This window comes from Vulpes vulpes, chromosome 1, assembly GCF_048418805.1.
Source record: "Vulpes vulpes isolate BD-2025 chromosome 1, VulVul3, whole genome shotgun sequence".
NCBI lineage: Eukaryota > Metazoa > Chordata > Mammalia > Carnivora > Canidae > Vulpes > Vulpes vulpes.
The window spans coordinates 124,946,273-124,972,840 of record NC_132780.1 but is presented as its reverse complement, the minus strand read 5'-3'; the positions used below and the strand labels follow the sequence as shown (position 1 = coordinate 124,972,840).

The 26,568-nt window shown below is 46.6% G+C and overlaps 1 protein-coding gene across 50 annotated transcripts in view; it reads right to left on the bottom strand.

Annotated features, from left to right (window-relative positions):
- Positions 1–26,568, bottom strand: part of KALRN (kalirin RhoGEF kinase) — a 656,402-nt gene that overhangs the window by 198,552 nt on the left and 431,282 nt on the right. For all 50 annotated transcript variants that reach the window (XM_072725283.1, XM_072725286.1, XM_072725313.1 and 47 more), the window contains exons 28-33: positions 25,320–25,412; positions 21,032–21,143; positions 19,027–19,217; positions 18,490–18,591; positions 16,800–16,942; positions 13,648–13,750 (exon numbers count right to left, since the gene is read on the bottom strand). In XM_072725283.1, the coding sequence (XP_072581384.1) occupies positions 13,648–13,750; positions 16,800–16,942; positions 18,490–18,591; positions 19,027–19,217; positions 21,032–21,143; positions 25,320–25,412 (744 nt within the window). The remainder of the gene's footprint in view (positions 1–13,647; positions 13,751–16,799; positions 16,943–18,489; positions 18,592–19,026; positions 19,218–21,031; positions 21,144–25,319; positions 25,413–26,568) is intronic.

The following is a 26,568-nucleotide window of genomic DNA, read 5'->3' as shown; positions in this document are numbered from 1 at the left end:
GGTAACTAGATGCCCATGAAGGTAAGAATTACATATAAAATCTGGATTTGAGACGCTTTTCTTTGAATATAGATGTTTTGTTTTGCTATGCGAAGACTTCCTATGTCTTGGATCTGTTTGTTGGACAGCTGAGTTCCAAATGCAGTACATTTATCTCCTTTTTTCCTAACACATTGTGTTGCTTTAGCTGCATAACCTATCATATAACGTGTGACAACAGACAGGTACAGTTCAAAAAGTCAAGTTGTTCTTCTTCTTTCATTAAAACAGAGGAGGAGGGAAGCCTGGGTGGCTCAGCGGATAAGTCCCTGCCTTTGGCCCAGCGCGTGATCCTGGAGTCCCCGAGATCAATTCCCACATCAGGCTCCCTGCATGGAGCCTGCCTCTCTCCCTGCCTCTCTCTCTGCTTATGTCTCTGCCTCTCTCTCTCTCTCTCTCATGAATAAATAAATAAATCTTTAAAAAAAAACAGAGGAGGAATGCTTAGGGATTGACACAAACCTGCATTATATATAAAGTTTCCATGTTGCTATACTATTTGGAGGAGAAATAAATAGTGAATTATATTTTAAAATACTAAGTATAGGAAATGTCTCATATGTGATATCATCTGAACCTCTAACTTACAAATATATTGATTTCGAAATGTCAAATTTTATGTTTATCAAGACAGAAGAAAGATAGCAAAAAGACGAGCCACAGAGTGAGACCAGATATTTACGACATGTATAACCAATAAAGGACTAATATCTAGAATATATGAAGAACTCCAAAAAAATGCATATAAGAAACCCTTAGACAACTCATTAGGTACATGGGCTAAAGGCTTGAATGACTCATCATCAAAGAAAATCCAAAGGCTCAATAAGGACGTGAACAAAGCGTTCCAAGTGTTCAATCATTGGGGAAGTGCAAATTAAAACCAACAGCAGCTACTACCACATCCCCACTAGACCTGCACAAATTTTGGAGTCTGACAATATTGAGTAGAGGAGGGGATGTAGAGCAACTGAAAATCTCACATATACTGGTAGGAGTGTAAATTTGGTGCCAGCATTTTGAAAAATAGTTTATACCAACTAGTAAAGTTGGAGATATACATATATACCCTATCACTTAGTAATTCCTTTTTTGTTCACCTAGAAATTCCACTCCTTGTTTTACACCCTAGAGAAACTCAAGCACATGCACACAAGGATATATATACAAGAATATTCACAGCAGGATTTCTCCAATAGCCCCAAACATCCCATATAGAGAATGGATAAGCTGTGGGATAGTCATACAAAGGAATACTATACAACAATGAAAATTAATGACCTATACACACCAGCACGAATGAATTCCATAAATATAAGTGTTGAGCAAGAGAAGACACACACACACACACACACACACACACACACACACACACGAGTATAATTCCAGTCATTTAAATTTAAGAACAACCGTATTGAAACTCCATTGCTTAGGGACATATACAAAGGAGGTAAAAATATAAAGAAAAGCAAGGACAGTATTAATTATGAATGTCAAAAGAATGATTACCTCTAGGGGAGAAGAACAGGGCTGTGATCAGGGAGGGGCACGCAGGAGGCTTCTGGAAGGCTGGCAATGTCCTGCATCCATGACCTGCATGATTATTTCCTGCATATTCATTTTATAATTGCCCATTCAATAGTCTAGGACTTTGTATGCATTTTCAGCATATTACTTTTAAAAAAATCTTAAGTATTAAGGGCACCAGATGTTTATAATTAGGAATGTACTTTACCCATAGGATCAAAAGTATAATTAGCATTAATCAGACAAGCCCACAAGTCTCATTAGGGTAACTGTATAGATTAAATACTATTTAAGTATTTAAGTACATTTCAATAAAAGTAAAAGAAAATAATATAGTTGCAATATGCTCAGTTAAACGAAACATACAAGACCAATAATGAATAGGGATTGTTTTTAGAGTATCTGATATCATATTAGAAATGATAAAAAAAAATATTGATGCTGCACTAGGTTGCAAGACTATGGGGAAACTGGCACTTTTACACACAACTGGAAGGAGTATAGACTGTGACAACATCCACACAGGGCGATCCGACAATGTCTATCAAAATTTAAAATGTAACTTCTTTTGATGTGTAGTAGTTGTACTTCTAGGAGGTTGCCCTGTAATATATGCACGATTCACAAGTGTGAGAAACTATATCTGTGCAAAGCTATTAATTACAGCCTTGTTTGTAACGGCAAAGGATTGGAAACATCCCATGTACCCATCAAGAGAGAACGAGGTAAATAAATTATGGTACCATAAGAAATGGAATACCATGCAGCCATCAAAAAGAATAAAGCAGTACTACATGACCTACTATAAGATTACCCATATTCGTTACGTGGAAAAAGTGTAAAACAGCACTTATTGTATGCCACTACTTGTTTAAGCATTTTTAAGAAGAGTAAATAAACATGAACATTCATATTTTTAAAGTGTCTCTGTAGAATACCTACATTTTGAAACACATGCATGGAATTATGACTTCAAAAGATCATTTCATTTTAAGAATCTTGAATACATGTCCTTAAGGAAAAACAGGTTTAATTAAATTATTATGAGGTAGTATAAGAAGACTTTGGTAAAGATACTGTTTTTCCAAACAGTTCCCATCAGAGCTAATAGCCTATTTAAAAATAAAAAAGACAAATTCTACATCAAAACAAAATCATTCATTTGATACGGATGTATCAGCAGTACCGCTCTTTTACGTATCTATCATCCATGATTAAAATAACTATTTTGGGATCAAAACTAATACAAGGGATGCCTGGGTGGCTCAGTCGATCGGGCTTCTGCCTTTGATTGGGGTCATGATCCCAGGGTCCAGGGGTTGAGACCTGTGTCTGGCTCCCTGCTCAGTGGGGAGCTTGCTTCTCCCTCCCTGTCCCCTCCCCCTGACTCATGCTCACTCTCTCTCTCTCTCTATCTCTATCTCTGTCCCTCAAATAAATATAAATCTTAAAAAAAAAATCGATACAAAGGAGGAGAAACAGAAAGGAAGATGAACTTTCAGGCCAAGCTCAAATTTCCCTTTTGGTGTAGAAGCCATCCAATTCCCCAGGCTAAATTTATTGCACAAAGCAGGTGTGCTTCTGGCACCAAACCTAGCAGACAGCGTGGTAAATATGTGTCTTATCTGACACTTTTACCTTCGTAGGATCTCTGGTACTTAGCCGAGCAACTAGCATAAAGGAAGGGCAAAGTACAACTGTCTCCTTCCATAAACACGTGAGACACGTCCATAGCCACCGCATTTGGAATCACATATAAGACACTTGGGGTGTGCAAGGACAGAGGGGGTTCTTACATAGTCTTTATCTCCCAGGCACCTTGTCATCGGTGGACACTCAATAAAATTCCTCCGAATAAAAGAATGAAATCATTGGAAATAATTTCCAAATATATAAGAAATACTTTTCTATTTTTCCTCTAATTTCACTCTTCCCTGCTCACAGATCTTTTTCACTTGGTCATTTGTTAACGATTGTGCCAACTAGCTTGCTCTTTAAATAACACAACCAACCTAGCGGTTTGGATTTCATGTTCCCGTTAGAAGCACTGTCTTGACTTTAAATGTTAGGGAACATATCCTGACAATCTTTCTCCTTGGGGATTTTTCAAAAAAAATTTTTTTTCATGAATGCAATAAAGGTTCCTAATATCTCATATGGAAAAGGCATAAAAATTGTGACTGTTCTTGTTTGGGGGTGGGTTGTGGGTGCAGTGGGGTGGGCGGGGAGAGCTGGACTCTGCATTACAGATTTCAGATTCCACAATTCGAAGCACCTCTCCTAAACACACCAGTCCCCACTCTCTACCCCTTCACACCATTTAAAAAATAATAATAATTTTTTTAAAGAAACAACTTCCTTCCAATATTCCTGTTTTATGAGATAGACAAAATTTAAAAGTATTTGAGGGTAATGTCGAATATTTCTTGCTCTTTTCTCTTTGTCTAGAATGTTTGCCCACCTGCCATGACCATAACCTATAACCCTTCTCTAATCAGGAGTGTGCTGGCTGTACTCAGAGCCAAAAGATGTGTGTGTGTGTGTGTGTGTGTGTGTGTGTGTGTGTGTGAGAGAGAGAGAGAGAGAGAGAGAGAGAGAGAGAGAGAGAGAGAGAGAGAAATCTGGCATTTGGATTTGAAATGGTTATGAATCAGGGAATTAAATATTGCAGGAATACCTTCAAGAGTTCCCAACTGGTCTTTTTAATAGAATTGCTGCGTTCTTTTTAGATAACGCTGCAACGGTATCAGTTGCAGAGACATATGTAAAGGTTAGAGATTAAAACAAAATTTCGAATGAATTCCAATGAATTCCAAATGCCTTAAAATTGAGCATATTTAGGTTAACATCAGCAGGAAGGAGGTCAAAGCAGGAAACCAAGGTATTTTGTTCTGTTCACTGCCATATCCTGTGTGTCTAGAACAGTGCCTGCCACATAGCTGAGCTCAAAAAAATGGTTGATGAATTTATGAGACAGAAAGGTGGCATCCATCAAGATCCCGAGGAAAAGAAAAGAGCATGAATCTTTCATCTCCTCGGGTGCTCACCAAATCATGCCTTCCACGTGTATGTAAGTGACAGCAAATAGCGATAGACTTTTTAAACCCCACACCTGCGGCTGAAAGGACACCAGTGAGCGGGTGAGCAGGGGACAGAGCTGGTGAGAGATAGAGGCTTTTTCTCCCCCCTTCAGTACATCATACAGTACAGAGAGGATATAAGCCCTCGCCCTTGGTACGGGCTGAGAGCACTGTTTAGGGAGCACACCCTAGGCATTGCACAGCCAGCATCAGCAGAGGCCGCACACATTAGAGGACCAGCTCTCCGGAGCTTGGGGTCAGCGTACACACCTCTCTGCAATGACCAACTTCAAACAGAACCAAGTAGAGTGTTAATAAAAGGACAGTAGATGACCATTTTGAGCTTGGAAGAGTCAGCTGTGAGCCCTCACATCTGGGGAGGCTAAAAAGCGATCACCAGCCCTGCTACGAGGAGGCGGCCGCTCTGGTGCAGCCAGGGCCCGGTCTGCAAGACAGGGGCGAGGGTCGGCCTGGAACCGGGGAAAGGATACCTATGAGGGGGGAGTGCCCTGTGCATAGTGCTGCGTCCCTCCCTGCAGTCTTGTCCCAGTAGGAAGAGCAGGGCAGACACAGGCTGCTCCCCTGAAGGCATCTGCTCCACCTGCCCCTAGGACAGGTCCTGAGCCAAGGTCGTGGAGGGCCACCACGGAGGACGTTCGGATGTGCTTCTCTTGACAAGGCCCTGCGTTCGGGCAATAAGGGTCACGTCACCTCACTCCAACGCCCCAAATCCCGAGACCCTCACGTGCCCGTTATCTACCTACCACATTACGCTGGTCGTGGCAGGCAGGTGGGCCCTGGGGAAGTGACACCAGGTGGCCGGGCAGGTAAACCCCAAGTAAGCATTTCCGATCTAAGCTCAAGATCAAGAAACAGGGTGACACCGACCCACTTGCTATCCAACAGGCTCTCCCCAAGAACGCCACGCCGCGGCCACAGGGAACCTGTACCCCGTGTCCCGCGGCACAGCACGCACAGCTAGGCGAGGCCCCAGCTAGAGCACAGCCACCGCAGCCAAGGCCCCTTCACCTGTTCCGTCCATTCTAGCCTCGCTCTTGTGGCTCCAAATACTCATTTCCGGCAACGTTTCTCCTTGAGTTTACTGGAAGAGTTCATCTTCGCGCCTGCCAGGATGGCCTACCACCAGACACCTGGTGCCACTTCTAGTCATCGGGGGCTCAACTTCCTATGAACAACACGTCTCATAGCCTCTTTCCCCCTCCGTTACGTTAATAGGCGTTCCATCATTTTGTCCTGCATTGAAAGAGCCTTTTAAGTGACACAGAAGAAAAAAAGAGTAAGAGATACGCCAAGAGGTCTGCAAAATACTGCAGGAGGACCTGCCCCGAGAGCTGTCACTTGCCCCTCTGGCCTCGGCTCCCAGCAGGTGCCATCTCCCGGCTCACGCCCTCGTCCCGGGCAGGATGTGCCCAGCGGGAGGCTGCTCACTCGGGTCTTGTTTGCCTTGGCCTGCCGCCAGGTAATCCACTTTACCATCTTGGCTGGCTCTCAAATTCGCTTTCTCTTTGCGCCAAGATTTTTAAAAATAGAGTTCATACTTAGGCCGGGCGCCCAGGCAGCTTAGGCAGGGGTCAGCCTTGTCACCGCTCGGCGCTCACTGCCAAGCTCTGAGCCCAGCCCTGGGTTGGCCTCGAGAGGTCCGAGGCTCCGGCTCCGGCAGAGGCTCTCTCCCGCCAAGGCCGCCGCATGGGCCATGCGCTCCTGGCACCAAAGGGTCTGTGACAGGCACTCGTCCTCGGGGAGGTCCCTCCCCTGCTCTGCCGCACGCCAGCCTCAGAGGTGCTGGACTGAGCCATAGAAACGTACCTAGGCTGGGGCGCCCGGGAGGCTCATGGTCGAGCACCTGCCTTTGGTTCGGGTCATGACCCCGGGGGTCCCGGGATGGAGTCCCGCATCGGGCTCCCTGCAGGGAGCTTGCTCTTCCCTCTGCCTGTGTCTCTGCCTCTCTCTCTGGATCTCTTGTGAATAAATAAATAAAATCTAAACAAACAACAACAAAAAATTTTACTTGGGTCATCACGGATTGGCATGGGCCAGGGCGGGGTGGTGCAGACGCTGCTGGAGAAGGGGCAGCAATAGCGTCCTGTCTTGTTTACAAGGTTCCCCAAGTTAAACGATCAGGGTTATTACAAAAATACTATTTTTAATCCAGTTTAACAGGCAGGACATTAAGCAGAGCTTCAGCCTGAGGGCTGCCGTTACCTAGCTGGCTCTGTGACTCCGAGTGAGTCACCGTGTTTCTTTTAAATGTGCCCAGGAGGGCAGGGGCTGGATGGTGTCTAAAGGTCCTTTCCTCCCTGAGCTTCTCTGTCTGTAAGGGCCACCCTCGCCCCGAGTGAGGCCTGGCCTCTGGCCCGCCCCGCGCCACCACACGTGGGCCCAGTGTGCTGGCAAGCCACGGCCTGCAGCCCCCGCCTCCTGTGCAGATGCCCAGCCGCCGGGAGCCCGGCGATCGCTCGGGGCCACCACGCTCTGACCCCACGAGTGGCTTCTGGGCTCCCCCGCGACCCGGCCCCGCGCGCCGGGCGACTCGTGGGCCTCTGTCCCTTACGAAACTTATGTGCTCTGCCAGATGACTGGCAACTTTAAAAAGTAGGTCTCTGGGGGTGGTTGGGGGGGTTGAGCTATGGAGTATAAATCAGAATATTAAGGAGAATAACGGCATCACGATGCTGCCCGTGAGCCCAGTCTGCATTCTGCAGCGCGGAGTATTTCAGCCCCGTAGGTCCTGCGTAACAGCCCGAAGCCAGGCATTAATTTGAGGAACTTTTCATTGCCAGCAAAACCTGTGACCTCAACTCCTTGCATGTTATCACTTTGTTCTGAAAAGTCAGCACCTTTGTACTGTGCTGCACGTTGCTCAGGAGGGGTGGTGAAGGGGTGAGCTCCGGGCTCCCCCGAAGCAGGAGCATCCTTGCCCCACCTGGCCCCCCCGGCCCCCTGCCGCCCCAGGCCCCTGCCCAGCACAGGAACTGTGCAGAGCAAAAGCTACTCCTGGACTTGGGTTACTCAGAACTCAGAACCGGGGCTGGGGGTGGGGGGCAGACTACAATTAGCACTTAAAACTTGAAAACGGAGATGGCAGTGGCTAAGGAGCCCTTATGAAGACTCAGAAGGCCTCTCCCGAGGATTCCTCTGGCAATCCTGACCCACCGTGCCGGGCAGATGGGGCGTGACTGAGTCTCAGGACCACACAGCTGATAAAAGTCAAGTTTAGGTGTGTGATCCGTGCTCTCTAGGCCCTGGTAACTGCAACTACAGTTAGGTACTCTTCTCATTTGTTCCGGGGTTAGAAAGTCTTTTTGTTACCAGATAGGAGGTAACAGAAATCTCTCCTTCTAAGGAAATATTTTTCGGGCCCTTTGGCCCCACTGAGACGGAGGGCAGAGTCGTAGAAGTACGAACGGATCTCCCCATCACATGCTCTTCGGCTCTTAGGAGACTGCATTTTCATGGGCTGCATCCCTAGCAGGTGCTTCATCTGCTCCGGCACCACAGGTAAATCTCACAAGCTGTCACAGTCACACTCTGGAGACTCAACCTTGGGGGGATCATCCTGATAGTTTTTAAGAATTTGTCAAGCAAAGAATATTACCTTGTGTGAACTGATAGGACGCTTATTAGTCCCGACACGGCTGAGTCTGTACAATTCCAGATGACTGGTTATCTCTTCGGTGGCAAAACCCAGTTGATCTGGGGAGCCTCAAAACTCTAGGGAGCATGTTGTCCATTTCCTTGCATGGGAGTGCCAGGCAGTAAATCCTCCTTGCATGGGGGATCTATCACATGTCTCCTCTGCTCCAGACACTGTTGTGCAGAATCACTGCATCGAGCAGGGGCTGGGCCCTCACCAAGGCACCAATGCAGGGGCTGGGCCTTCACCAATGTACCTTCGAGGACTGAACTTTCTTTGACTACGGCCCTTACACCTAGTGGCTTGTGCCCACCTAAATGCCTTCAAGGTGCAGGCGTCAGGATCACCAAATTCTGAGAAAGCAGATGAAGCCCTAGGGAAGTCTATTCTCAGAAGGCTCCTGCAGCCAGGCTGCCCCACCTCTTGCTATAGGTACCATCTGTAGGAATCCTTTGACTTTCCCCTTAGCTGGGCCCTCACTCTTTCTAAGCCAAGTCTTCCCTACCAGTCGGTGAAAAAAAAATTTGGCCATGACCTACTACACTGGCTTAAAAACTATGAAGTTAGATCCCGAAATCTGCAGGCTTCTTCATGCGTTTCCCTGTTCCCCTTCAGAATATTGCCATCATCAGGCCACCTTGTATCTTAAGATCACATTAGCTTGTTACTGAAATTCTTCATTTAAATCACAGTCAGCCCTGGGATGTTCCAGCAAGGCTTTTGCCCTGAGAATTTTTACAGAGAATAGCATCTGCAACTCAATTTCGCTTCAACTTCCCCCATCTCCTGCCTGGACACATCTAGAAATTCATAGTGATTTTTTTATTTGGAGAGTATCTCTACTAGGATGAGTTTGTGATGCTCAGTTCAATAAGCATTTATTGAGCGCGCCCGGCATGCCTATCCTAAACAGTAAATATATGCACAGAGACCAGCCCTGTGCAGGTGGCTGCTTCTGTGCCATTAGCTGGAAATTATCCGGCAGGCATCCATCATGTTAAACAAGATACTTCTTCACTGCCACCTCGTTACTCAGGCTTATTTCACTAGAATTCTAGAATCCTGTATTTCTTCGAAGTATCGTTATAAAGGCCCATCACTTCATAATACACATACAGGACCAAACACTCTCTATAGTGGAATGCCCAGAAGAACAGGAACATATTTTCGGGCAGAAAAGAAAGGGGCTCAGAGTGCAACAGAACAAAGCAAGCACACCCACTTGCCTTCATGGAAATAACACTTTTTTTGCGTGGGACAGGTGGGAGGTAGACTGTAACCGTGCAGACGCATTGATGGTTAAACCAAACCAACCTGGGGGAAAGTGACTAATGCTACTTACTGAAGCACTCATGCTGGTTTTGTCAGCATTTAATGAAAACTAAGACTATTAGACGGATTCCTCATCATGGGAGGACTGCAGGTAAGCAACCCTAGATGCTCTGCTATAGAGAAAAGGAGCTGGGCATTGGTCTTCTGCCCTCAAGCTTGTCTTTTTAGCAGGAATTTGGATGAAGCCACAGATGGTATGTTTATCTAATGCTGGGAGATCCAGCTGACGTGCTGGACAAAATAATTTATATTCAAAATATACTAGAATGCTGCAATGGAACTAAAGAGGAGAAAATCTAATAGATACAAACCAACACTCGGGTTACTAAATCAGCTGGGCAACCAGGGCAGTCCGTGAAAACAGGCATGGAGCTTTCAGGAGCCAACACTGAAACCACTACTAGACACACGTACCATCGCAGGGAGGAGACTTGGCATTGTAGCCCTAGAACAAGAAGCTGAATTTGTATGAACTAGAGCACATCTGCAGCATTCTGTACCATTCCAGACGCCCCACTTTAGATCGTTCCACCCTGAAGGAAATCCAGAGGAAGGCAACCAGGATATGGGAGGGTATGAAAGTACATTAACACAAGGAACAGTTGGAGAAACTGAGGATTTCTAAGCAGAAGATTAGGAGAGAAGTCAAGACAACCATCTTTGAATATCTAAAGCTCAGGAGTTGCCACTGGCCCGAGATGCTGCAACTTGAGGATTAAAATGAATACCTGATGGTAATGGATTATAATCCATCAGCCACTAAAATAACCCTTGAGCCACTGTTAACAACAAATGCCTAAGCCTTAGGTTCTGAGGGCTAGCAGATGGAAAGAGGAGCAAAGTTGCTCTGTTTACAGACAGGTGAGTTGAAACTCCATCCCTTCAGGTGTAGAATAGAAAAGAACCAGCTGACAGTTGGCTAAGGAATGAAGACAGCAGAACTCAAGAAGTAGATCCTCACAGTTGGTTAAATAACTGGGGACTCTTACCCAGAGTGTCTGGCCTTTAGTTTCCCCCAGAACAATGGTGGGAAATTAACCCTTACTGAGTGCCTAACGGGTGCCAAGTAAATGTATTTGTCTTACAGACAGGGAAATTAAGGCATAGTAACTCACACAACAGGACACAGAAGGTAAGCACTGGGGTGTGTCCAAACTCCTTCCACCCCATCACAGCACACAAAATACACACGAGGTGATTGGGGAGGTGCCCGAGGGTCCCACAGCTTCTCAAGCTGGACTGTCATGGATCTTTCATGGTTGCATCTTCCTCGTCTACCCAGCACAGCAGTGTCACTGTTGTATTTCCTCTGGATTGGGTCTTTCCTAGAAACCCATTGTTAAATGACCCTGCTTCCTGTGAGGTGACTCTGCCCTATTCCCTCCCATAGCTGTCCTCTTGAATATGGTTGGTTCGGTTCACCTGAATCGGTCCATTTTTATGACCTTGTTCTTCAGAGTCTGTTCACCTGACCACTTGGAAACCAACAGAGATCTGTCTCCTGGTCTTCTGGTACAGTCAGGGGAAAATTCAGCACTGTGGATAATACCTATGGACTCAATGATACCACTTAATGTTTGCCCGATGAAGGGGAGTGTAGGTGAAGAGGACACATGGCTGTCCTGGTATCACTGTTCCGTGTCAGACGAGCAAGAACATTTTAATTTATAGTGTGTAGCCACAGCAGGCCCTCTGTTTTATTCTGAAAGTGTGACTATTTCTAGGTGATTTTTCAGGTTTCACGTATAAAGCACAGAATCTCTCATCATCTCCGGACCCATTGCCCATGTTTCCCAGGGCCCGAGAAGGGAGCTGGGGGTTCCAGTTCCCGACAGGCCAAGGTCTCCAGCTGACTGATGCTTTCTGCTTGGTGGTAAGGAAACTTCTAGGCTTCCTTAGCATATTTAGAAATACAATGTTTGTATTTCTGGCTGCTTTCAGACCAGCTGTTCTAGCTGCCTCCTGACACTGGAATTTCCTGAGATCGGGGACTATGTTCCCTCTGTTCATTCGTTCCACAAATGCTTCCTGAGCATCAGCGTGTGCTGCGGGGCCATGGACAGCACTGAAGCAGACAGACAACCCTGCCCTCGTCAGGGCTTAACAGCCTGGTTCGAGAGACACACATCAGACGGAAATTACACAGATAAGGATTCACATTCAACAAATAGCCCACATCTCTCTACGGTATCCAGCACAGAGCTCGGCACGTGGTGGGTGCTTTTTCAAGAATATGTGACTAATGTTTTTGTGGAAGGTGCAGAAAGCATTGGGAGTATCATGCCTTGACCTTTAGAGTGAGAGAAAGATATGACAGTGAAGCAGAATGATCTGGGTTCTAGTTCCTTCTTTTCCACTAACTACTAGGATTTTCTTGGGTGAGTCACCCAAACTTTCCAGGCCACAGTTTCCTTATTTATAGAATAATATGTAAGTAACCAGAATTCTTCATGAATAGTGACATGCCTGCCATCAGAAGTGTTCTAATCTAACCTTACTCATCTTGCCGGAAGACAAGGAATGGCTGGAGCCAAAGACAAGACAAATGGCTCTGGCACAGGTGTTTGTGTCTAAGTCAGGGCTATGGGAAGATGGAGTAGCAGCTGGAAGGGATGGATCCCCTAGACCATGAAACTAATAGGCTCTCTCTGAACATGGGAAACATTGCATTTTGCTTCCTACCCACTGACTGTTTAAAAAGAAGCACTCATTCACAGGATATTCTAGGTTACGTTTCTAAACAACAGATCAGAGGAGAAAGTACAGGAATAGTTTTCTTTGTATGTTTTGACAAGTGGGAAAAAAAAAAACAATTTTCCATCCACTCTGGTAGTTAGTCAAAAATGGCTTAGAAACTTGGAGGCAGGATGTGAGACAGAATGACCCCGAATGTTCTTGAATACTAGTCTAGAGCGTGATGTAGCACCATAGTCTTGGAAGGTCTGGGGCACAGTCTTTGTTTTTCCCCAGTAAGAAAAAAAATTAGGAAAAATCCTAATGAATGCAGATCATCTTCAAAAAAACCCCGTGACGTAGAAAACAAAAATGAAGCAAGGACACACAGCCTGCTGCCTGAGGCTGACGTGCTAGGCCAACATACTAGGTCTTAATAGAGCAGGGCCAGATAGTCTTTGGAAATCCATACCTTCATTCATAAAATCACTAACATGCAGCAAAAGATCACCTCACCCTCTTTGACCCTGAGGTAAGCACATGAGAGTAGGGTTGGAGACAAAAATCCTTCCATCCCTGCTACAAATGTAGACAGCTGGACTTCTTCCCCTGGCTTGAACAAATACACTGGGTCTTCACTACAATCTTCTTTCTTGTCCTCTCCTTCAGAGCTCCTAACTTCTGCTTACTTGCTCCAAAATCTAAGAGACCAAGTGACCAGGCTTTCCCACAAGACTACTACATCCCTCCAAGCTGCTTTCCACGCTTCTTGATCTTCTCTGCCCCTTGGGAACTGAGCCCGAAACTCTGGCCAGAGGAAGGCATCCTTTCCACTGGAGCCCCTTCAGAGAAGAGGCCCTACCACCCAGCGTCTCTGTGGTCATTTACCAAATCAGTGGTCTTGGTCTAACTTTAGATGAGCCCATTCAATCATTATAGATATGAGCCAGTCAGAGCGAAGAAGGTCTCAGGAAACTATCCCAGCCTCAGCCCCCTGAGGTCGGGCTTCCCAGGAGGCAGAGCCCAGGCGGGGCATCTCCAGAGGACAGGAGACCCAGACCCTCTCATCCTTCACCCTTACCACACCCTCGTCACTTCTGCTAAACTCTCATGACAAGAGAGGTCTGGGTGACCACCTGGTCTTCTATCCTTTCAGACAACATCTCCACACTGTGACATACCTCCTCCAGCCCTGCTCTTTCCACTTTGGCTGACACAAAGAGACAACTGGCTCCTGAGGTTGGGCTCCGTAGTGGGAGAAATTCCTCTGGGGGCAATTCTCCAGGGGTGGTTAAGCCAACAAGAAGTCTTAGGGGAAGGAAGGTTGGGATACTGTCCTACCTTGTCACTGTCCACTGTATTCTGAGAGGTCCTAGAGGCGATGGAGATGGTGTCTGGCTGGCTGCTCCCATCCCCCTGGCTGTCAACATCCTCCACTCCATCCCTGCAGGAAGAAGAGAAAAAAAAAAACAGGGGTGGGGGTGGGGGGAACCACTGTGGGTTTAGAGCACACAAGGATTTCCAGCTGGGCTGTCAGAGCAGAGCCTCAGCACTTTCTAGCAGGGATTTGTCTAAAATTATCCCACTAAAGGGAGCAGCCCTGTACGATTTTCAGAGATGCTACCCCTTGTACTTAAAAAGCACACAATCCCTATGCTGATAACTGAGCACAAAATGGCAAAATGGCCCCTCCACACCTCCTCTGGCCCATGGTACAGAGGAGGTGATGATTTATTTATTTATTTTTTTCCTGGGAATGGGTCTATAATAGGCAGTGGAAGAGGTACATCCTACTTAGAACCTATGCTTCTATTCAGCTGACTGGTGGATGGCTGACAATCCCAGAGTTCAATGTTTTCAAATAGTTTCTCTGCATGCTGAAAGAGGATGGGGGTTAGTTTATAGCTGGTCTATAAACAGAGCTGGTAAGATTTTTTTTTTTTATTTGTATTTCTCCTGTTCAAGAAAATGATGTGAGTTCTTTCCTCCAGGGGAGATCATCTTTGGGAAGTTGCTGATGTTGGAAGCTCAACTCCCGGGTATGGAGGAAGGGATTATTTCCTTCATTTTAGCGGGTCTTGTTGATCTCGTGCCTAGTTATGATGACTTTTTATCAACACAGAAGGCCAAGGCACCATCTCAAAGACCACAGACCGCATGGCAGCTTTTTGAGTCAGCTGTGCTCCTGAGCATCTGGCAAGATAATCTCGAGTGCACTCCTGGCATTTGGAGCCCTTCCTGGTCGCTGGACCATATAGCTGTCCCCCTCACATATTCCTTCAATTCTCCAGCTTAAGAATTACATCTAAATCCTGCAATGAACCCATAGCCAGGACCAAGGGGGATTAGGCGCCTGGAGACTAGTGGAGGCTGAATGGTCAGTGTCAGGAAAAACTAAAGGAGATGAGGACCAGGACTTGGATAAATTAGCACAAAAAGTGACAGCTCTTCTCATGGTGGCTTATGAAAGTCCCACCCCTAATGCTGCTTCTGGGGAGGTAATGGCATTAGGAACTTGCTGCCTAAGGATGACAGCACGTGGGCAAAATGCCCCATATACAAAGCTGCCTCACAGAGTCTAAACAATTACAGTCTGGTGTATGTGGACGGGTGTGGTGCATGTGGCACGCATGTGATACATACATATATATATACACAGTTTCTCCTGGTCATAAAAAAGGGTCTTCTCCTACCTAGAACACTTGTCAACTGCTTTCTCACCACCACTTGTGGGGTTGGGAAATGCCAACTTATTTTTAATAATATAAGCCACATATTCGTAGGAAGGCAGATCTGCTGTAAAATGAAATCATGTGATGCATTTCAAAACCAAGAATAAAGGACTTTTAGATCATCTGCTGTTTCAGATATCTGGGCCGCTGTTCCCCACCATTTGCATACAGTTGAGAGTTGGCTGTACTTTCTGCTTCCCATCATTCTGGCCCATCGCGGGCCCTTCTGGTCCACTGCAGATGAAGCCAGTTTTGGGGGATGTGGGGAGCCCATCCAGGAGTGGGAGTGGTGCTCTCCAAGCCAATTCATTCCTCCGTCAACTCTGTCCCCACCTCCTGGGAGCCAAGCTAATGAAATGACAGACAGCCTGACTGTTCTCTGTAGAGTCTGCCAAGGGTTTTCACTCTCTTATTTCAGGACAATGACAGAGAAACGGTGGGAGGCATTTCTAAGATATGTCCATCTCGTGTTCTACAGATGTTCAGACTCTACTACTGGAGGAAAAAGGGGCTCTTTCGGAGAAACACCTGAGCCCACCTCGCCTGAATATCCATCCTTTCCTGCATGCTCCTGGACATTGAATTCTTATAACATTTCTACTCTATCTTCTCTATTAAATTAGGGGCTTCCTGAGTAGGGCCTGTCTCTAGTGCTAAACTAACCCCGACCCTTCCCTGGACTCTAGATATTGGGCAACTGAAATAAAAATAACCCCTCCTCCAATACAGCCATAATTTGTCCTTCTGGCACTGAGAGGTGACCTCATCCTGGCCATGCAGGTCTTGGGTCTTCTGCCCCATGGAGGTATCTCTCCCTACCTTAGTCATACCCTTCTTTTGGCTACCACCTCCTTTTGTACTAATGCTGCTACTCTGCAGGTCATCAGGTCCATGTATCCTGGTTGGCACCAAAAGGTCAACTAGCTCTTTGGGATTTCCTCCATTCATGAATAGGGGAGGAGAGGCGAGCCTGTTGCTACCAAGGACCATCAGCCTCAGAACTCTGGTTTGTTTTTTTGTTTTTGTTTTTGTTTTTTCAAGGTCACCATGATGTTTTTACATGCTTTCTTTTGAAATGCCCTCTAAAAGAGTCATTGTAGGTGACTGTCACATGGAGACTTGAGAAACAAACACTGAGGAAGTCTTCCACCAGGGTAGGGCAACTGGGATTCAGAAGGGCCCAGAGAGGTGAGGATACACAAATAAGTCCCCTTCTGCCCAATCACCTTGATTATCTCAGATAATTGAAAGTGAGGACTCAAGGGTTACAGAAGGGCTGCAGTGACAACCCCACCACACCATTCTCCCACCATTACCTTATGCAAAACTCCTTTACTGTCTAAACAATCCACTCATGGCCTATCTTCCTGTCGAAGTGTTCCCTGGACACTCCTTAGCGCTCATCTAAAGTCCCTTCTCAATGAATTTTTACAGCATTTACTGTCCCCACTGGTTCTTCTTGTCTAACTGTTATACATGTGAGATACAACTGTTGGATGGTTGTCGAGGGAAGGGGCTCATCATGCACTTCCCCTTCTCTTCTTAGAGCACCCAACAGTGTCTGTGAAATAGGAGGTGCTCAATTTAACTGACAGTAACTGGTGAGATGCTTAAAGAGGAGATTCCTCATCATAAAGAAGACTTCACAGAAGGGGGTGCCAACTGCAGAGCGCATCGCCCGCCCCTGTGGGAGCAGAGGGCGACCCCACTCCCGCTCCCGGAGCATGTGAAGCAGTGCTGGGGGGGAGAGATGCTGGTTACCTCTTACTATTGTTCCTCTGTTTGGCTGGTGTTTTGGGGAGCTGAATTGGCTCCTTTAAAGCTCCTTTCAGGTGAATGATCCTTTCCTGAATCACTTCTCGAATGTTCTTGATCCACTCCTGCTTGGTTTCTATGTTGGAGGCCTGGAGTGCCACAGAGAGAAAGAATAAACACCCCATCTCCCTTTGCCCTGCCAAAAACAGTTCTCAATCCTCCTCCCGCAGGCTGAGCCCATTATTTTCGAGGACATCGAATGTCTGAGAAGCTTGTTTCTCACTTTACATGTATGACTCTTCAATCCCAGGGACACACTCCTTCAACTCCTAGAATGGGGCTAAGACCTCAAAACTCAGTGTAGACTTGTACAGGCATGATTTTCAAAGTATTTAATACCCTATGTGTCCCTGACCAACACTGACATCTGCCCTTGGGTGCCTGAGTGGCTCAGTCAGTTGAGCATCTGCCTTCAGCTCAGGTCATGATCCCAGAGTCCCGGGATCAAGCCCTGCATCAGCAGGGGGTCTGCTTCTCTTTCTCCCTCTCCCTCTGCTCTCCCCACCCCCACCCCCACCATGCTCACTGTCTCTCTCAAATATATAAAAATCGTTTAAAAAAAAAACTGACATCTTCCCTGGGACTGGAGCATATGTGGAGGTCCCCTGTTGGGCCAGAGATGAACACATCAGTTGCTAGATGCTGGGGAGATCTGGGAGCACTGGGAGGGGTAGCAAGGGGTATTTGAAGGCAGTAGCTATTTACCAAGTGGTACAGATCCATGTCAGCACGTTCAACTCCTAGTACGGCTACATACATAATAGGTTTATGCTGATGGAAAGTCAGTGCTGGGTTTTCCGCCTGGTAAACACGTTCATTGAAGGCCTTTCTACCATTTCACGAATATCCCATTTGCCTTTGTGGGATTTTTTTTTTTTTTCAGGTAATTCTGTCTCATGGCAGGTAGCAGCTAGGCTGGCAATTCAGAGTGAACGAGGGTGAAGCATTTGTCAGGGTTGGACCACCTCTTCTTGGTGGCAGCCACCCCGATAAGCAAATGACTGGTGGGAGCTCCATCTGCAGGACCCCTTCGTGGTTAGACGTAACGTTACCACAAGCCTCAATGGCCAGGCTGTGTGCGCTCTGGAGAGCTGGAATGACTCCTTACAGTTGTCATCTGGTGAAAGGCCCTTTCTTAGCACTCCTTTCAATCAGCATAGTTCCCACACTAGGGTGATGTCCTAGAGCTCTCAAATATAAGTTTCTGGAGGACAAGGTCCATCTCTCATACATAGTTACGAGCAGCACTGAGCAGCACCTTCTACGTAGAAGGTGTTCAAGGAAAAAGTACTGAACGAATATGGAGCAAATCAAGGTACCTTTCGTTGAAAGGTCAGTTGTCCTTGCCCTTGAAGGGGACAAACAGACAGACCGAATTAATGGCCCAGTAGGCCACTCCCTGTCTCCCTCCTTCCAGGTGCACACGAGGGGATGGGCTTAGGAGACCATGGTCTTTGAGATCCCTAGTCTACTTCCATGACAGCTCTTGCATTTTAATACTCATGGGATGTTGGCCTTCCCAGTGGAGTCCGTCCCCCCCCCCCCCCCCCCCCGCCCCAGCTCTCAGGAATAATCCGTCCCAGCCCTCTGCCCTCCTCCTGCTACCCGCTGGCGCCCAGCGGAGAGCACTACTTACTTTCAGCACTGTTTTATTGTCTGAGGAGGGGGTGCGCCCAGACCACAAGGCGAATTTGCAGGGATCACCTTCTACGTGCTCCGTCACACCCAGCTCTGAGGTCTGTAGACAGGAAATGCCTGTGAGAGGCGGGGAAGGGGAGGGCAGTGGGGAGCTTAGGGCTGGGGTGGGAAGGGAAAGGCAACACAGAGGAGAGGACCGAGGGAGGGGCTTCTGTCAATCAAACTTCAACAGACTGGATGCTCCGTTCATCTACCGGGGATGAAAGGACCTACAGGCACCTGCCAGATTAGCAGGTGGCAGGGAGGGCGGGCGGAGAGGGAGGCGCTAAAAGCAGACAGCAAGAAGACCGGTGAACTCTAAAATGCAGAAGTGGGAGGCAAGGGGGCAGCTTTGCAAATAGAAGGCTTTTTCATTTGTCCAGGATGGTTTTGGTGTGGCGCCAGGGGAGAGATGAGCTGAGCGTTCAAGAGCCCTTCCTGCCCAAGGGCTCTAGGACAACAGGGAGACTCGTCTTACCCCACCTGCCCCACCTACCAGTAGCTTGTTCTTGTAAACATATTTCGTGTGTCCTGAAGAGTCCTTGATCTCCTTGCTAAAAACCAAGGAGATCTCAAAGAGGAACAAGTGCCGCTCCCGCCCCTTCCGGATCAGCGACTTTGGGTCCCACACTTGGAAGGCATCCTGGAGAATCAGCTCCCCCTGAACATCCAGGTTCTCGTCGAACCCTGAAAGACACCCGTTTCCACCCTGTGGAGTTGCTCTAGCACCACTTGGGTGCCATGTTCCACAGCCCCCTTGGAAAAGATTCCCTGACCGTGAGCCCTCCTTTCCCAAGACGTTTTCTCTCTCTCGGCTGATTCCTGAGACTCCTGAATACTTGAGTAGATGGCTCCAGGGAACAGTAAGCAGATCCCCCTTCCAGAACCAGGTCTCCTACACATAACCAGTATTAGTGGCATCTTCTCAAAGGCCTGGGACCTCCTGCGAGGGCAAACCCCATGTCACCTTCTTCCTCGACAGCTCTCCACGGAGTCAAAGCGTGGAGTGGGGCTGACGACAAGCATTGCTGGATGGAGCGACCCTCGACTCCACTTTATTTGCCATTGCTTTATTTCTTATATTCCATTCCTAGGACTCTTCCCTTTGATGGCTCCTATAGAGTGTGCTGCATAAAATCTCAACAGTTATATCTATTCCACTTTAAATTTTAACAGAGGTTCTGCAACTTTTTATGCATAAGAATCACCTGCAGATTTGTCAAAACGCAGATTCCTACCTAGCCCTGCTCCCAGGAAACTGGGATTTGGTAGCTGTGGGGGTGGAGCCTGGGAATTTGCTCTCCTGACAAGTTTCCAGGTGTTGCTGTTGCCAATCTGCAGACGGTACTTGGAGTAACTGGACTCAGAATACAAGTCAGGGACAGGGTGGAGGAGAAGGCTGCTTATAGAGGAGAACACCCAGGGGTGGGGAGGAGGATTGTGTGCAAACAGAAAGGAGATGGGTGGAGAAATTGTGGCAACAGGAATATATTTAGATGGTTAGTGCTCAGTCTGGAGAAGGCAACCAGGGCTCCACTGCACAAAGAATTAGAGCTTCCTATGCTCAGGGTGGCCCAGGAAGTAGTGAGACCAGACCAAGTCTTTTAGATAGAGGGTGGGGGAGGTGGTAGGGGAACTGATGATGGGAGATGGAGCCCAGTAGAGAAAAACAGCCCACAAGTCTGCATAGTTGCAACAGAGGACACTTAGGGCCCTTAACACCTGGTTTGCCAGGCTAGAATGGGACGCTGAGTCATCTAACAACTCTGCCCCAGCATGGCTGATCCGCACATCTGTCCTGCAGTGGTAAGAGCATTTTATTGGAGTCTCATCCTACCAGGTCTCTGGGCCCCAAGAACACAGTTCCAGTGGACTAAATGTACTTTGGTGAAGTCCAGGTCTGTCTATCTGACTGGACTTTTCTCTCCTGTTAGGAAGGGCATAAGGGTGGTTGCACAGCAATGTGAATGTATCAAAAGCCACTGAACTGTACACTTAAAAATGGTTAAAATGGTAAATTTTATGTTATGTGTATTTTATTACAATAGAAAAAAAAAGAAGGGTATAACGTCCTTGGGGGCATGTGTGTGTGTGTGTGTGGTGTGTGCACATGCATGCAGGATTTCTACTCATTCTGGTGACAAACACAATGCCAATGCTATGCAGACAAACAAGACTGCTGTGGGTCAGGGCTCTAGTACATTTATGGCAAGGATAATGGCCTGGGCTAGACTACCTCACACGCAGTGAGTTGTCTAAGCACCTGAAACAACTTAGGCCCGGTCCTACCTGGTCCTTCCTGGAGGCAGGTATTGGCCGAGCTGGCCCCCGTGGAGCTCCTCTCACACCTCCTGAGGACCTATGTCCTCACTTGCCATTTCTCCTCACTTCCAGCCTTGCCCCTTGTCTGACTTCGTGCCACTTCCCTCCCATGACACAAGCTCCCTGGTCTTAGGAAAGGAGGAGGCTGCCCCGAGGAGGCTGGGAGGACAGACAGCTACCTTCCAGCATGCTGACATGCATGGCATCATTGGCTTTCTTTGGGACACTGAGCATCACCTCCAGGCCATCCTTGAGCTCCCCCTTCCCTTCTTCACAGCAAGTTAAAAGTTCCTGGGAAAAAAGTCCAGATATAATTAGAACCATTTGTCTCAGCTTCCCCACCCTCCCACCACCTAACGCATCAAGGTGATTATAGACCAACTTCATTCTCTGTAATGGTTCGTCTAAGCTATAAGGAAAGTGGGGTGGGGTGGGGGATCATCTACAAAGAATTCAATCACAATTTTTTCCACGACTGAGCTTCCTCAGCTCAATCTAATGTAAACTAACTAATTTCAACCCTACTCTCAAATGCCTGGCACTGTAAGTCAGCAACTAAGGCATTCTCGGTCACTTGACTACCCTTCTGGAGAAGGGAATACCTCTGGCAAAGCACACAAACAGAATCTATGGAATCACAAAGAGAAGATAAAAGGTGTGCAAAGACTGCCCAGAGCTCATATATCCCTGCATGCCTATTGCTGGCACCATGTTTATTTGCACACCTCTGCTGCCTAATTGCTCCGCCATACTGGGAGCAACCTGGGGTTATAGACATTATAGGTTTATAAGAGTTTCAGAGTTATAAAATATTTTTATATCATATAAATCAGGAGTTCCTAACCTGGGCCCAGTGGATGGGATTCTGGACTCTTAAATCTAGAATCCAAATCTAATACTGCATCCGCCATGCCAACCCTGTCCCCCATGACCTCCACCACGCTGAGACTTCCCAGAGCATGCCCTCTCTTATTTCCTCATTGAAGACTAGGTCATTGTCATCTCCATAAAAGACATACAGTATCTAGTGATGGAGAAAAGAGAATTTTCAACTATCTTAAAAGTTATAAGGACCATTTGGAGTGACTTTGCCCAAGCCAGAGGAATGTTGGCTTTCATTTTTCTAATGAGGGTTATTATAAATTCTGCTCATTTTGAAACTGGGAAGGAAACAATTAAGCAAAAGACCTGCAACCCATACTGTCTCCTTCTAGGGGGTAAGGGGAGACAGGGGATAGGTGGATGGGTAAGATGCAGAAGGTGACCAGATCAAATCTTGTAAACACATTAATGTCAGACCTTCTGGCAAAAAAACTAATGGTACTAGCTAACAGAAGAGTCCTTATCTATAGAATGCTTCTAGTAGGATATATCTAGCCTAAGACTTCTTGTGGTAAACAAACCTGAATCTATGGCTTTAGGTTTTAGGCATGGCTCCCTGTAAAATATCACAGATGCTATGCAACTATCTAAGTAAAAGGTTAGTATATCTCATAACCAAAATGCTCTGTTCAGGGTAAATGATCTGATACCACATACACCATTTAGACAGCGTGTATGTTAGTCTGGGCCACAGCACATCCTGATGCTTCAAGAAAGGACTTGGAGCTACTGGTGGTCCTGGACTTCTCTCTGTTTTATCTCTGCCTTGGGATTATTTTTATCCTTAAAATTATTAGTAAAATTTTATACTTAGTAAGATATCTGATTAGTGAGCATCTGACATGAAAATCCAATCCTTTGTGTCATCTTGTATACATTCCCATATGGAGAAGGGAGCTTTGAGTGTCCAAAGGAGAGGTGAACTGTCTCGAGCATGTCTGGGAGGCGGAATTGATCAGTACTCAGTTCTGTCCTTGGCTCCAGCCACTATAACGGCATCATTGTTCAGAAAGTTGGATTTACTTATGCCAACCTGAAGTTCTCCGATTCTCCCCATCCCTTTCCTAATTTTCATTCTCCCAACCTTGTTCTCATACATCCTCAAAAGGATTTCTAGGCAGGAGTATAAGAGATAAAGAAGAAATATGCTTCAGTGTGCAAAAGAACAACAAAACAAAACAAAAACAAAATACCCATTGGCTCAACCCCCTAAAGCAATGTGGCAAGTCCACAAATCAACCAGCAAAGCCAGTAAGTTCTCCTCAGATCCTTGCTATAGCTGATATGAAGGAGAAGGCTCCACATTTAATTTAGACTCCAAAAGGACAGCTGTAGCAGATTTACACGAAGAATATCGAACACCAATTGACATATAGTTTTTATTTTCATGCAACATCCAAAGTGGGAACCCCAGAGGATACTAATAATTAAGTATCAATATATTTGGAATAAAGCTGTCTTTAATGAGAAAATAAATCCCATATTATTTATTTATAGTAAAAGCTCAGCAAACTGTTTTCCTTTTACTCAGCAGGTACTCTGCTACCGGAGCATTTGTAAGGGTCACAAATTACCTTAGTAAGTGTTTTTTCCCCCAATAATTTTACAACTTCTCCACAATCAAATTCCCACTACTTCATTTTTTCCCTTCTCAGTTACCTGCACAGCCATCTCTTCCTAAAACATCCAATTACAAAATGAAGGCCCAGAGCCCATCCCTCCATCACCTAAAGCAAAACACAGGGCAGCCTGGCCATCGTCCACGTCCTTCTCTTATCTGTGTCACAAAATCATGCTGGGAATTTAAAGGGAGAAGTGAAACGCTTTATTTCTCTGGATCTTACTTGATTTAAGGCACTGGATATGTGGATGTGCAAGTTTCTGTTTTGTTTTGCTTCTTAATTTACAGCCCCATTAATTCCTGAAAAGGCTTTGGGACACTTAAATTTAATAACCAAAAATGAATTTTAACAAATCTTCTGGTACAAGAAAAATCACTGAAAGGGTCAAGCATGAGATGGGATAGGGAAGGAGGGAATAATCATACACAGAAATCTGGGTTAGTAACAACACAGTAGTAGTCGTAATGGGATTCAGTGCTAATTATCTGATAGTCAAAGGCAAAGAAGGAGCTAAAGCTCTTGTAACTTAAAGGTAGAGAGTACACCAATGATTTTGGAGAGAACCCCCACATTCGACTCTGAGGTCTCCTGGGAACTTCTGTGAGTCTTTATACAAGGAACTTCGAAAAACAAAGATGACATCTTCAAAAGCAATTCTGTGCAAATAGACAAGATGCTCTGCACATTGTTGCTTCTCACACAAGGCCTCTGTCAAGGCCGAGGGCACGAAGCCCTGTGCTACTTCTCTAAGGCCATCTTTGCAGGCCTGGAGGACTCGAGCGCTTGGAAGCAGAAGCCCAAAAAGCCTCTTCTTGGAGACAAGGAAAGAGGACCTTTGAAGGCGGAGGCCAAGGGATGGGTGGAGCTAGTCCCTGCCCTGACCCAGAGTGGGGAGAGGTCCAGGGCACGGGTCGCTGGTGGTCCCACCCTTCTCCTCATGGAACCACACGCGCTACGCAGGGAGACTCCAGGGTGACCAGAAACCTAGATTTGACACTAGATTGCTTTTCAGGCTTAGCGAAGCCACAATATGTGAGATTCTACAAGCATCTCTAAACATGAGTTGAGTTTCAGCAGCTTTTCTCTGGAACTAAACTGCCAGAACATGCCTCTCACTATCCCTTCATCCTTTGCACTTGAGGAGCCCCAGCAAAATATTCAAATTTAGGGAAAACTCTACTCTTATACCTTGAGAATTAATATACATAGGCATTACATAACTGCTTATAATACTGATTTTCTAGGCTTTCTGTGGGGGGAAATATCATATTTTCAGATGGCAAGTGTATCCTTCCCTAAAAAGAATCAGCCCAAATTATTTAGTATTTTATGTAATTTGATTATTTGAATTTTAAAGAAAATATTGTGGAGAAAATCCAAATCTTTTGCTTGGTTCCAAAAGAACCCTTACCTAACATATGGGATCCTCCAGACACAAGAGTGCCATTGTGTTTTAATCTGCACTCTTGGAGGGTTTTCTCTCAAAAGCCTCATAAGTCTTGACAAACACAGAGATTAAGGCAATAGCAGGTGCCACTCTGGGCCTCTCCTGCCTATGTAGACGGGCTCTACTCCTGAGACCTTGAACCCTGATCCTACCGGAAGCAGGGGCCACCAAGAGGAATCTGTCCCAGGGCCAGAAGGGCAAGTGGGACCCTACATGTCAGCCAGTGCCTGGGGTGGCAACTGCTCCAAATGTGCAGTGCCAGGTAGGTGTGAAAATAGTCGCACCTTGCTGCTGCTCACGTTTCTTCTCTGTCCCCCAACAAATTGGCACCTAGAATTTCACGGTCATGCAGTCCAGGAGCCAGCAGAGCCAGTGTGAGTTCATGGCTAGAGGAGAGGTCTTGAGGGGTCAGCTTTCCTATCCTTGGGCAAAGCAGGAACTCCCTGGACCTGGTGGGTGGTATGGGAAGGGGGTGGTATGGGAGGCGGAGACTGACACAGCAGGGAGGGGCATTACCTTCAGAAGCAGTTGGTACTTGGTGATCCTCTGGACGGGCTTGATTAGGTAGGAAGAGATGGAGTTGGCCAGACCATGCCGCTGCTGAATCTCCTGCAGGGGTGACAAGGGACACCATTACATACAGAGGGGTGCGTGCGTGCACATGCGTGTCTGTATGTGTTTGGGGGGGAAGCAGGCAAGGCAAGAAGAGAGAAGAAAAGGAAAAAGGGAAGACAATTATGAGGAACTGTTCTCTGCTGGGGAGAGAAACAAGAGAGACCAAGATTGGTGCATAAATAGAGAAAAGGAGAGATGGCAAAGGGAGAGAGAAATTAGATTTGTGTGACAGAAACGGAAATGAAGAAATGGGGAAGGAGAAAAGTGGGAAAAGGAAGTGAGGCAATAATAATAGACAGAAGGGTAAAGGAGAGGTGGTGAAGGGAAGTAAGAGGGAATAAACCCAGAGCAGAGGCAACCACAGGGGTTAGTAGGATGATGAGAACAAGGGGAGGCAGGGAGTGGGGCTTGGACGTCTAGGCCGATGGCTCCTGAGTCTTTATCTCCTTAAAATAGCACAAGGGCACATATCCTTTACCATCTCCTTTCTCCTCAGCTTAAACCCCCCCCCCCCCAGCTTGGAATCACCTCGGTATTCCCTACAATGTCTTCACTGGGATCCACGGCACCGCCCTCGTTCTTCAGGTCCCTCGAGCTGGCAACCAGGGAGTCATCGTTTGTTGTTTTTCTTGTGTTATCCCTGGTGACAAGTCCTTCTCCACACCATTCACACCCCAGCTACAAGCATGGCCTCCAGCTGCTGTTGGGGCCTCTAACCTCTTTTTCATCCATTCTCTATCCTGCCTCCAAAATAACCTTCCACTTCCCAAGGTGTAGGTGTGTGAAGGGTAGCGTGACCCTTTGCCTCGAGAACCTAACACCCTAGATGGCTGAGGCTACTCAACCACTTAAAATAGCAACAAAGGGGAGGGAACATATTCCCTGGGAGAACAGAGAGGAACGACTGGGCCCAGGAGTGGTGTAGATAGTTTAGGAGAGATAGTCTTCAGCTGAGGTTTAGAAGATAGGCGGGGGAGTGGGGGGGGGGTGCAAATGGCATTCTATATACGGAAAACATATTTAAAAAATATACAGGAAATAATCATTGTGGATGTAGATGATAATGGGGACCATGCAGAATGGCACAGAGGATGCACACCTAGAGTCCAGAAAAAAAAAAAAAAAAAGATAAGAAAGATACAGTTAGATA